Consider the following 13,888-nt stretch of genomic DNA (forward strand, 5'->3'; position numbering starts at 1 on the left):
TCTGCTTGTACTAGATTGTTTCCCTAAGAACTCTGTAAGCCACAGAGTGAAACTGATTTGGATTTTACAGCCCTGGTGATTTTCCTTCTGGTGTACTCCCAAGAAAATGCTATATAACACAGGAGCTGATGAGTCATTTTGTAGGGCTTTTGCTTTCTATTTTATATTTGAAAAATTAGGTATGATCATGAACGTGGAAATGTCTCTTAAAATCATGAGGATAATACAACCGTAAGATAAAATCATCAGTGTTAGTTTTGGTCTCTGATTAACGTAATATATTGTGGTTTTGAGTAACTTGAGTTCCCCAATAAACATTTCATTCATGTGAAATTTCATTTTTCTACATTTTCATTGCTGGTACTGGAAGCTGACTAGAATTACTTGGCACCCACTGCTCTGTGTCTGGCGTTCTGGGGACCTTACACCTGTTAGACCATTAAATCATCACAGCAGGCTTGTACTGTAGGTCTGGATTCTCCCATTTTACTGAAAAGAGATCGAAGCCGAGCGTGTTGAAGTTAACTTTTCATATGCCACTCAGCTAGTAAGCCTCAAAGCTGGAATTTGATCTCTGTGTGTGTGGCCCTGATTATAACAGGCTCCTCAATTGGAGATAGACATGGGAACGTATTAAGGCTTCCTTTTGGATTTGGACATTCATATGGATAAGAAATGAAGCCAACTCCTATTGGTTGAGATGGTAGGCTGTTGAGAATTAATTCAGCTTGGTATTGAGTGTAATCTCTGGCAAGATCCCAGGCTTCTGTCACATAGTTCTGCCAGATGAAGGGTTGCCTTGATCATCAATAATTTAATTTCTACATAGTATAGTTCCATTGTCTAAGGGGATGACTTGTGGGAAAATAAATTCATTGAGGTCATAGTGTGTATTTCCCCCAGCTTATTTGAAGCATCACTGGCATGGTTATTTTATCTTCTAATCCTTGGCATTTGATTCAGGGCCATGATTTCCAAAGCTGGTCTCTTGGCTGGGCTCCAACATCTGCCATTTGTTCCCGCCTTCTCCTCCCCATTACATACGTCCCCACTGATAGTAGCTTCTGAATCCAATCTCCCTCTTCTTCAGTCTATCCTAAATATTGCCAATCATAGTAATTTTTTCACAGTACTAACTTCGCTTCAGAATGCTATTGTGCTTCGTGTCATACTCTATGATTCCATTTATATAATGTTCTTGAAATGACAAAATTATAGAGATGGAGAATTGATTAGTGTCTGCCTGGGGTTAAGGATGTTGGGATGAAAGGAGACAGGTTTGACTCTAATGAGGGTGGAATGAAGGAAATTCTTGAATCATCAAATAGTTTCGTATCTTGATGTACGATAGTGAGTACATGATGCAAACGTGATAAAATAACCTAAAACTATATGCAAACTTTATCTAATGTAGATTTCCTGCTTTTGATATTATACTATCAGTATATAACATGTAATTAATGGGGGAACCTGGATAAAGGCTACATGAGACCTCTCTGCTATCGGTAAAACTTCATGTGAACCTGTAATTCTATAAAAATAAAAAGTAAAAAAAAAAATACTATTGTGCTTTAAAATGTTTAAGTTCCTATGTCTGTCATATTCATTGTGTTTTATATTCTTTGTTTCCTCCTAAATTAATCATACAAAATCATCTCCTGATTTTTTTCTACCTAAATCTTGGTTAACATTATTAACATAATGTTTGTCTTTTATCAGATTACCAAGAAATGCTTTTTGAATTAATTAAACAATTAAATATACTTTATGAAAGAACAGTGTATCAGTACTTGGTCTCATTACTAACCATCTTGTTTTCCTACTCACTTCCTTATTCATTCTTGTCTTTGTGTAATCTCTTTCCATGGACTAAGCAGCCTGCCAGGGGTTTGATTGGTAGAGTCTGGAAGACTTGGGCTTGCGTGAAGGGGTTGCATTGCCTATGGCCACAGTCACATAGCCCAAAGTCCACTCAAATTCTAAAAGGCAGTGGCTCTTTGAGGACTTAAGACTTAGTGTTATAAGAGCCAGATGAGCCAGGAAACCAGGATATGAACTACGGTGAACCACAGCCATCCAAGCATTCACATTTACTAAGACTAGTTTTATAGTGCAGTATATGATCTTTCTTGGTGAACATTCCATTTATGTGTACCTGAAAAGAAAAAGATAACTCTGCAGTTATTAGTTTTTTATGAAAATCTGTTTTAGATCTTCTATGTCTTTAATGATTTGGGGGGGGGGGTCTAGTTCTATTAATTACTCAAACTATGATTGTGGAGTTGTCCATTTCTCCCTTTATCTGTCAGGTTTTGCCTCATGTATTTTGAAGCTCTGTTATCAGAGAATTGATTTTTTTTTTTTTTTGGAGGGGGGTTCTTAACAGGCAGTTAATTTGGCTGAACTTAAACTAAATTTTGACTTTTCTCTGGCAGGCGGCAGTTCCCCTGATCCATTCAGAAAGCTAATATTGAACAAGTGCTGAGTGTCAAGCACCATAATAGGTGACTGTGTTAGAAGTAAAAATAGACATGGACCCTTACCTCAAGACACTTACAGTCTAGCTGATAGAGATAGGAAAGTGAACAAATAAGCATGATAACTTTCCATACGTCACTGAGATAATACCTGGAGGAGGCAGTAGGGTTACTGAGAAAGGAGTTGTGAAATTGTTAAAATGCAATTTAAAAATTATTTTTAAAGCAACCCAATACTTTTGAGAACAGGAGATAGTTTATTTGTTATATATCATGATGATGAGAGAGCGGCTGTTGAATAATTGTTAGTTCCACTGTCTTCCTGTTCTTAATTCTTTGAAGAAAAGGACATGTTTCAAAAGCACAGCATATTGTGGGGAAGCAGTATTAAAAATAAATGTTTAAATTCTGAACTGCTGTACCAAATAGGAGGAATATTTTATGTTTGGTTAGAAAAAAAAAGATTTGATAAAATCTGAGCAAACGACACAAATGATCATAGATTAGGGAATATTAGATATTGCTGAGAATAAAAAGACCTATCTATACTAAAGGTACCACTGTTGGGAGAAAGATATTTCAAAAACCATTTATACTCATGGAAAATATATCTTAAAAACCTGTTAAGTTTCCTCTGTCAAATACCAAGGAGGTTTTTTTGTTTATACTTATATCTGTAAAAATGAATGGGTAATGTGAGGTTGGTTTTTATTTTGTAAAAACATTTACCTTAGCAGTAATTTGAGCCTTTCTTTTCTCTTTTTTCCCTGTTTTAACAGTGTATCCTATTCAGTACATGTATCTGAAGATTACCCAGGTATGCTTTTCTTCTTTCTATTTTTTATTACAAATACTCATGTCATGATTTCTTTGAATATTTTTTCCTTCTGGAGATGGAAAATGTATATAAATATATCTAGGAGTGAAATGTTGGCAGGAAAAGACTTGAAGATCTAGAAGAATTCTGCTGGTTGCCTGTGAGATTCATGTCTTACCCTGAGATGCAGTCCAGAAGCAAAATAGTTTCCTGATGAAAAGTCATTTACTTGAGCCCATGTGATAGCTTCAGCCTGTATATATTTATCTCATTGCAAGTAAAACAAAGATTCTCTGAGCTGGTTTAGTTGTTGGATTTGGAACATCATTTGGCTTTTCATAACGTAAATATAATAGGTAAGAATAACAGCTAAACTAATAGCTAAAAATAGTAATAGCAAAGAATAGGCCTGTCTTCATTTTTCTAAGCATATGAATGATTAAACAATTCTCACAATAATCCTATGATATTGTTACCATAACATCACCATTTTCCTCCTGAATGATGACACACCTAGTAAGAGGAAGAGTTGGGACTTGAACCCAGTAGTCCAGAGCCTGTGGACTGCACCACTGGACTAGACTAGGTATCTTGTATATGCATGGCTCTTCTCACTGTGTGTCTGTCTCCCGAAATAGATTAGTAGGCCCACAAACACTTGTCCCTAGAAGACAGAATGTAAGAACACTGCAGATCCATTTTTCTGTAAATCAAACAAGTGTTTTTCTTCGAGGCCATGGTCAGTCCTATTTTCTAGACGCATGCCATCTCACAGAGCCCAGGCTGCGGATGCCAACATTTCAGTCATGGCAATTTGAAGATACAAACAAGATGTTCCTCTTTAGTATTTTCTGCACAAGTGATATCTATAATTTCATCTTGAATAAGAGCATAAGGATTGCAGACTTAGTGCAGAATAAATACACCTTGATTAGTTTACCTCAGAGAAAAGAGTATAATCCAGGAATCTAGTGTTTATCATATTTTGTGACAAAGAACAGCAAATTTTAACTGCCTGTATTTCATATATATATATATTCCAACATTCTGACTTAATAAAATCAGATGGTCACCAAATTATACTGTTGTGATCTGCCAGTGTCATAAACTGGAATCAATTCTTATTCAAATCTAGCCATTTTATTCACGTACTGTGCATGATTTGGATCATATTTTTCTATGTAAAATTACTAGATTGTTATAAGTAACTTTGATTACATGTACTTTGAGTATTATTAAAAAATAATTAGTTCATAAGGTAGTATGAAGATGTAAAACTTACTTCTTTAGCATTTAGGCTAGTATTTTTTGTGGCCGTTTGCACCATGCATTTAATCTTTTTTTTTTTTATAATATCAAATGTTACATTTAAAAATAATTTTATAGGGGTGACTGGGTCGCTCACTTGGTTAAGTGTCTGCCTTTGGCTCAGGTCATGATCCTGGGGCCCCATGTAGGGCTCCCTGCTCAGGGGGGAGTCTGCTTCTCCTTCTCCCTCTGCCCCTCCTCCTGCTCATGCTCTCTCTCTCTCTCACTCTCTCTCTGTCTCTCAAATAAATAAATAAATCTTAGGGCGCCTGGGTGGCTCAGTTGGTTAAGCGACTGCCTTCGGCTCAGGTCATGATCCTGGAGTCCTGGGATCGAGTCCCGCATCGGGCTCCCTGCTCAGCAGGGAGTCTGCTTCTCCCTCTCCCGCTCCCCCCTCTTGTGCTCTCTCTCTCACTCTCTCTCTCAAATAAATAAATAAAATCTTTTAAAAAAAAATCTTAAAAAAAAGTACCATGGTTAACATTAAAAACAAAAATAAAAATAATTTTGTAAATCATAAACTATCTTACAGTTATTTTGCTATGATCGCCACATGTGTTAAGCATTAGTATTCTTTAAGACTATTGTATAGTTTTATATGGGGAGTTATTAATTATTAAAAATATGCTTATTTTTATATAAAAAGTATATAAAGTGTTCTAGGCAGATTTCATGGAAATAGCAAGACAAAATATTTATGAAGAAAAATTTTTTGTAGATGATTTTGCAATCAACTTTCTCCCTTATGATGTTTTTTTTTTTTTTTTTTTAAAGATTTTATTTATTTATTTGACAGAGAGAGAGAGACAGCGAGAGAGGGAACACAAGCAGGGGGAGTGGGAAAGGGAGAAGCAGGCTTCCCGCTGAGCAGGGAGCCCGATGCGGGGCTCCATCCCAGGACCCTGAGATCATGACCTGAGCCGAAGGCAGTCGCTTAACCAACTGAGCCACCCAGGTGCCCCTCTCCCTTATGATGTTTTTGATGCTGAATGTTTGCTAAATAAGTATGTTAGGAAAATTAAAGTTACCTCAGTGTTGTAAATATTATAATTATTGTGCTTCTCATCTGAGGCAGCTTCTAGAAATGTCAATCATGAGAGGACTTTAAGTTAGGGTGATAGAAATAATGCCACAAATCAAAACCCACCTTGAAGACTGTTAAGTGAATAATTCTGTAGCACAGGAAATAGGGCAGAAGATGCCTTTGGTAAACCAAGCGAACCAAATGTTTAGCTCCCTCTTGTGGCCAAGATGCATCACTGACTTTTTCTCACCTTGCGGGAGGGAGCCCCTCTTGGAAACGCAATATACAAAAATTGAAACTTAAAACTAAAACACTGGTTATCTTTTGTGCTTTTTTAAAACAAATTCCCATCCTGGAGAGAGTCTGTAGTGAATTTACAGTATAATTTCATTTCTAAAAATAAAAGGAGTGTAAATAAAACACCAAGTATGGGTGAGAGAAATTAGTGCATTTGGAGGTCGGATTTTGAATTGGTTGATGTAAGCAGTACACCGTGTACCAAGTATTTTCATATACATAAGTGAATTGACTCTAAATGCCAGTTTGTGTATAGGCAGAACAAAGGCTGTCGTCACATTTTATACTTGAAGAAATATGCCAAGAGAGGTTAAATAGTATTTCCCAAGGACAAATAGTTTGGTGGTAAAATCAAGCCTATAATTCAATTCTAATTCCTAACTATCACTTATTGGGGAGAAGTAGTGGTAGTATTTTTTATGGAGCTTTCTTCAAAGTGAATATTACCATGATAATATTTCCGCATTATTAAATTTTAATCTACATTTATTTGTACTAACAGTTCAGTTAATACACTTGATTTCTCATGTAGATAATATTGTATAAAAATTATATGTTTGCTTTCCCTTTCCAATATTCATCCTTGTGTTTTTTTCTCCCATAACGCTACTAGAACTTCCAGATTAATTTTTAATAATCTATATGAAAGTTGGCAGCTTTGTCCTTTTTTTCCAAAATTAGTGACCATACTTTCATCTGCTTTCAGAAAACTACTTTTCTCATTTACCAAGCTTTTTTTTTTTTTTTAAAGAATGAGTATTAAGTCTTTATCAAATTCTTGTTTAACTTCTGTTGAGGTATCACATACGTTTTCTCCTTTGAACAACACGGTGACAAGTTATATTATTAGTAGATATCTTAATGTTGATCTTTAAGAATTAGATGCATTTTGGGGGTGCCTGGGTGGCTCAGTCGGTTAAGCGTCTGCCTTCAGCTCAGGTCATGATCTCAGGGTCCTGGGATCGAGCCCCGCATCGGGCTCCCTGCTCTGCAGGAAGCCTGCTTCTCCCTCTGCCCCTCACCCTGCTTGTGTTCCCTCTCTCACTGTCTCTCTCTCTCTGTCAATTAAATAAATGAATAAAATCTTAAAAAAAAAAAAGAAAGAATTAGATGCATTTTGTCATATACTTTGCCACCAAAGGCTTGACATTGTACCTATTCTTTGGCATTCAACAGAGCATGCAAGCAAATCTCTCTGAGCCTGGTATCTTTTTAGGGATGGTTCTGGGATTAATAATCGTTATTTTTCTGCCACGATTATTATCTGTTCTGATTTTCTATTTCTTAGTCATTTTTAAACATGTGTTCTTATTGAAAGCTCACTATGTTGGTGAAATGTGCAACCTTTTCAACAAAAAGTTGTTCATAGTATTCAGTATATACATCTGAAAATCTTCCGCATCTCTGTGGCTGTTTCTCATTTCTGTTGTTTTACATTTGTTCTTGCCTTTTTCTCCCTTTGATTTTTCTTCCCCAGAGTTTTACCTACTGTAAAAATCCTTTCAAACAAATAGCTTTTTACTTCATTTTTAATTTCTAAATGCAGTAATCTTGATAGTACTTTTGTTAATTCCTTCTGCTAATGTTCCTCAGTCTTTTTTTTCCCCCATCCTAGTTTCCTGGATTATATGGTTGAGTGATTATTTCATCATCCAAGTTTGAAAATTTGGAACTTTCTTTGTCCTGTGGAAATGTATGAGCATAATCCTTCAAATTCAGGATTATGTCACCCTGTTTATCTCCCGAACGATTTATCATTTTATAATTCCAATCTATTAAGTAACCCGTGTCATCTATTGAAATTAGTCAACAGTTTTGCTTTTGTGAACAAAGACGGTCTTTAGTGAGCATTAGTTTTACCTTAAATAACATGTATATAAATGCAATGCAAAACGATATGTTGGTTCTTTAAAATAAAGTGAAGAAATAGAGCAACCTTCTGGTTTACTTGTACTTCCTTATGTCATATACACTGTAGACAGATTTTTGCTTTTTGAAGGTAAGTATATTACAAGTCACAGATAATTGGCTCTGCTGTAATAGAACAGCAGAGTTTTTTCTCATCAATTCCCACCTTTAATTAGGAGGCTTACCTATTGGTGGGTGTAAATTCTCTCATCCCTTTTATATGCTTTACAACATACTGCAATTGTTAAGTGACAATTTTTTGATATTAAAAAAGCATAACAAAGCATTGATGTTTGGATTCAGACAGTTTCACCACTTACTAGTCATGTGTAATTTTAATTACTTAAATAATTTGGGCAAATTGCTTAATTTCTCTGAGCCGTGGTTTCCTCATCTTTAAAATAGGGATAATAAATGATTGGCTTGAAAGTTGACATGAAGTACATGAATATTATATATAACATTCAGGGGAGACATCCAGATTATATTATAAAACCAATAAAATTATAATTACTTTAGTTACATAGTAATGAATAATGGAATGACTTGGCTTAAATCATGTTGCATCTGAAATGGAATGAAAACAATAGTTCAGGAGATGCTTTTCATGGCTTTCTACCCATCTCTCCCCAGTTGTCCACGAGAGTTCCAGTAATGCTTGCATAGTCTGGTAGGGCGGGGAAGAGAAAATATTCATACTGTTAACAGCCTTTAATAAAGATCTTGAGGTCCTCTACAAAACTTACACATTAAAGAACATAACTGTCTCCAGAAGTTTAAAAAAAAAAAAAAAAAAAATTTGGCAGCTCTGGAGTCAAGTGGGAGAATTCCAGAGAAGGAATTTGAGTTTGAAAACATTTTATTCTGTCACTGACTCATTCTGTTACCTTAAATGCATTCCTTATTCTTTTTATGTCCTACTTTCTCATGTCTAAACAAAGATGATGTTATTATTACAGATGTCAAAATAGTTTGAGGAAGGTTTAGAAATGATTATTTAAACAACAACAAAAAAAAGAAAACACAATTCATTCATACAGCTGGGACGATCCTCAAAGTGCATCAGCAAACCTTCATTTTTAGAACTAGGCTGACTGTGGCTTAGTTAAAAGGGATCAATAACTAGTTGGTAGCTGGGTCTAGATTTTATGTGCTTTGTCTACTTTCCTATATTTCTGTTCTTCACGTGGGTATATACCCCTTTGACCTGGCCTATTAATGTTGTAATGATGATTTAATAGATATTGTCTTGAAACCTGAAAACATTTTGGCTTGGATGAATTAAGCCAGAAACAGAAATTGAAAGTGTTCTAATGCCTAAATACTGATCAAAATACAAACTGGTAGAAAATCTCTTAGAAAATGATATGGTTGACTGTATCGTCCTGTCGTTCAGCATTACGCAACATGTCTTCACCAAATTCTATTCTCTTGAATCAGAGTTGACTGCCTTCCAGTGTCAACACTACGTAAACCATTGGAACCTTTAGATTGAGTTATTCACTTCCCCATTTTCATAAACAGAAAATCCTAACTTACTTGCCTCTTGAAGCTGTAGTAAAATCCTCCTTGTTCCATGACACTGAGATACTGCGTGATGCTGTGTCCATTTTATGGATTTTTCTGGATCTCCCCTTCTAGTTGGTGGTCAGCTATTACTTCTGTTACTGTAAGCCACACTTTTTTTTTTTTTTTTTAGATTTTATTTATTTATTTGACAGAGAGAGAGAGACAGAGAGGGAACACAAGCAGAAGAAGTGGGGGAGGGAGAAGCAGGCTTCCCATGGAGCAGGGAGCCTGATACGGGGCTCCATCCCAGGACCCTGGGATCATGACCTGAGCCTAAGGCAGACGCTTAGCGACTGAGCCACCCAGGTGCCCCTAATCCACACTTCTAATACTCATTTTCTCCATAAGTTTACTTCAAGGAATCCATTGTGCACAGGAAAAATCTAATTCAGTTGATTCCATAGCAGATAACTTGGATCAGTAAGACTCTGAATGAGGGTTTAAGAAATTTAAATAATGGCTTTGATAGAGGGGTTTTGATTCCTACCTCAGCGTATGAGGTTACTGACAGAAGAGACTCCAGATGAAACGTCAAAGTCTCAATCAATATGATGAGACAGTAATTAAAGTAAGTTTATATTAAATCTATTTCTTAACCTGTGGTCCCACTTGATAAACACAAAAATCTCACACCTTCCTTGATGCTATTTGAAAACAAAACAAGGCAAAATTTGCAATTAAAATAAAGTAATGGGGCAAACCTGTTTTGTTTCAAATCCAGTCTACACTCGTGTCCTCTTACCTTCCAGAATAACTATGAAAGCCTTGTGTCTCTGTTGAGCATCTTTTGTGGCTACACCGTGACTACATATCGCTCTCACTGACTCACTACTCTAGGTCTTAAAAACAGTGCAGATGTTTCTTTGGAAATAAAGTAATGACTTTGATATCTATCAATTAAAGATCATGTTCTCACTGTACTGACACAATATTATGAAAATTTGGCTCAAGATCTTTTATCTTGTACTCAGACCGTTGTCAGAGTACTTATTTCCTTTTGCAGAAACTGATACAGGTTTCTATTATTTGTTGGGAATATTTTACACTTTTTATTTTTATATTTTATATATTTTATACAACACTGAGAGTATTATAGGACCACTGCTGATGAACTGATGAAGTGTTTTTTTTTCTTTTTTTTTTTTAAAGATTTTATTTATTTATTTGAGAGAGAGAATGAGAGACAGAGAGCACGAGAGGGAGGAGGGTGAGAGGGAGAAGCAGACCCCCTGCTGAGCAGGGAGCCCGATGTGGGACTCGATCCCAGGACTCCAGGATCATGACCTGAGCCGAAGGCAGTCGCTTAACCAACTGAGCCACCCAGGCGCCCTGATGAAGTGTTTGTTAAACAGCTCTCTCACAGATGCTCTGTACTCCTCAATGAACCAACTAGGATAAATGGCTGTGTGTTATATTATATTACCATAGAAGCGGAGGTCTGTATTTATTAGGGAAAAATCCTAGATTTATAAAATATATTTTCCAGAGAAAATAAGTGATGAGTAAAATAATTAAGTAAGCTGTGGAATAATTTAATGTTCTATGAATTCAACTTGTATAGTATTTAATGAAAATTCATGGAGGAAGAGTTGTGAGACTTCATATCAATTTCAAATGTGGTAGAGTAATACGGTGGTATGATTTTCAATGAAAGCTTTAGTTCAAATTTTTTAGAGACTTGATATTGAATTTGTTGCACCAGATGTTCTTGTTTAGCTTTCTCCTTCCAACCACTAACCTGCTTAGGAAGGTACTGATACTGGGAAGGACCCTGTTCAGTGAGTTCGGGCAAGCAATTGCATCCGAATGATCTGTTGCCCCACGGAATATGAGAGATATATTTGGGCTATAATCTCTATAATTTCTACCCAAAGTCTCTATTTCTCTAGGAGATGCAAACATCTTTAAAGAGGCCATTTAAAATGAAATCACACATAAATCTGAAATACACGTAATTTTTTCTGAGATTAATCAGAGCAGTAGTATGTGCTTCATGAGTGATAGAAGTGATGTGGATGTAACCTCATTTTTTTAAATAAAGGGTGTCTTTTTTCAAATTACTATGCCTTTAATTGTCCACATTTCTTTGCAGATAATACATACGTGTCAAGTTCAGAAAATGATGAAGATGTATTAGTTACTACAGAGCCAATTCCAATAATTTTTCATCGAATAGCAACAGGTAATAGGAATACACTATTTTTTAAAATTCTAGGTTAATATTTTCTTGCCTGTAGGTAGCTTTATTTTTTTTTGTTTCTTTTAGCCCATGTAACAGATATTTATCTTTAGGATCTATAAATCCCCATATAAATTTTCTATTTAACTTGTGTTAGTTTGTTTTTTTAACAGTTTTTTAAACACATAAATTTACAGTTCTTTGAAAAAGTCCTGTTTAAATGCATTATGTTGATATTTGCTCTAAAATATTCCATACATAATGACACTGCTAGGGAAACTGAATATTTAAAAAGCTGACTCAGGGCAATGTAGATCCCATGAAATATATAATGAGATCTGAAGGAGTCTGTGTAGTGGCACTTTGGTTTGACCATATTCTTATGGGCAATGGAAAATCAGAAGAGCTTGTATATCACATAACTTCCCAACATAATATAATTTCAAAATATTCCTTAATTTTCTTGCAAAGAAAGGATCACCTGAGGGGTGTTTTTACATTGAAGCTTATAAATGTTTGGTAAATAGTATACTAAAAACTGAAATGATGTTTTATAACTTTCAGAATTAAGGAAGACAAATGACACAAACTGTTGCTTATCCATAAAATCCAAATTACAGAAGGAAAATGGAGAGGTATGGAAATTGCATTTCATGTTTTATATTTATTGAAAACATATAGGCATATTTTAAATTTACCTTGTATTTCTAGTTAATATCATCACTGTTATTGGGGTTAAGATCGCATCTAGTGTATGGAACACAAGCTTGTAGCTGAGAGACTTAATGTGTGGGGAGGGTAGTGACCTAGAGTTAACTCTGAGAAGGAAGCTCCCTTTCAAATAATAGAAAGAATGTCAGTTTTAAATCTAAATCAGATACATACGAAGCTTTCTTTACTTATTCTCCGTACGTTCGTCAAATAACGTAGTTGACTAAGGAGCACTTATATAACTTACAGTTCTAACAACTATATGTGGCTATCCATTGTTTCAATGGGACCCTCACAGGTTCATTTGTAAAAGGTGGTCTCTTTAGCTAAGGTAGCAAAGATTATAGGTATGTAGAGTCATTATTATTGACCAATGTTAAAACAACAACAACAAATTCATACGCCCTTCCTCACCTTTAAAAAGTTTGCTTGAATCAGTCAATAAATACTGGACATTAAACAAAAAAAATGAGTGCAACAGGACCAACAATTCTTTGCTCTTAACACTATGTACCCAATACGACCTTCCCTTTCTCTTAGTGTTGTATCATTCCCTCTACTCTTCTTTTTCCACAACGAGAACCACAGATTTAGCAGTACTGCCGCTAAAACTGAAAACTGTTCGCATTTTATCAAACCCAAATTCCCTTTTGTAGGTTTTTCTTTTTCCTTAAGAATTTGAAATTTGTTCTGGAAATTTTAGGGATGATTCCAAAACGTTGGATTAATAGATTCCTGTGTCTAATGGAATTTGCCTTTCTTCTAATTATTTTAACAGAGCCAGGGATAGGAATATCATCATTAGTTACTTTAGATGAGTTTTCATTGTTTGCACTTTAGACACATAACAGATGTGGTTCAGTTAATTAGAAATTCAAACTTCAAGTTCAAGCATATTTAATTAAATATCCTTTTGAAATCTGAAATCTAAAGCAAATAACTTCTATATGCAGAACGCTCTCTTTGTAATGTAATTCATATTTATTTTCATAATTATTATTGGAGTTAAGAGTGCCTTTTGTTTCATACCATTGTGTAGAGTTGGCAGTGGAAGTGAGGACAGTCAGGGATAAATAATGCCGAGGAACTTTTTAATAAAAAATCGAATCAGTATGAACTTCTCAGAAGTTCTATCTGAACAAAGCCAAAGTTGTAGGTGATTATACATAGTTTATATATATATATATACATATATATATACACACACACATATATGTATATATATAATGGTAAATTGTACAACACAAAATCGATGAAATAGAACTTTTAAAAAAGATATACATAGAGCTTAATACACTGACAAAATGTCTCCTACTATCTTTTGTTTTTGGTTTGTACTGCACCAACAATGTCTTTTATATAAAATCCAGGTGATAAGCACAAGACTTAATCCATTATGGCCATTATCTACTTTTTTTGAAAGAAGGCAAGCTAGTTTGACCATTAAAACTTTCTTCTGATTCTATTATTTTAAGGAGTCAAGACAAAATAGTACAGTGGAAGAAGATTCTGAAGGTGATAATGATTCTGAAGAATTTTATTATGGAGGACAGGTGAGTGCATCAGACCTCCCAACTATCCGCTCTCAGAGTCCACGG

The 13,888-nt window shown here is 35.1% G+C and overlaps 1 protein-coding gene across 4 annotated transcripts in view; it reads left to right on the plus strand.

The window, feature by feature from the left end:
- PARP8 (poly(ADP-ribose) polymerase family member 8) overlaps positions 1 to 13,888 on the plus strand; it is a 172,765-nt gene that overhangs the window by 87,871 nt on the left and 71,006 nt on the right. For all 4 annotated transcript variants that reach the window (XM_032415219.1, XM_032415218.1, XM_032415221.1 and 1 more), the window contains 4 exons: positions 3,257 to 3,294; positions 11,493 to 11,582; positions 12,144 to 12,214; positions 13,766 to 13,843. In XM_032415219.1, the coding sequence (XP_032271110.1) occupies positions 3,257 to 3,294; positions 11,493 to 11,582; positions 12,144 to 12,214; positions 13,766 to 13,843 (277 nt within the window). The remainder of the gene's footprint in view (positions 1 to 3,256; positions 3,295 to 11,492; positions 11,583 to 12,143; positions 12,215 to 13,765; positions 13,844 to 13,888) is intronic.

This window comes from Phoca vitulina, unplaced genomic scaffold, assembly GCF_004348235.1.
Source record: "Phoca vitulina isolate PV1807 unplaced genomic scaffold, GSC_HSeal_1.0 scaffold17, whole genome shotgun sequence".
In the NCBI taxonomy this organism is placed as follows: domain Eukaryota; kingdom Metazoa; phylum Chordata; class Mammalia; order Carnivora; family Phocidae; genus Phoca; species Phoca vitulina.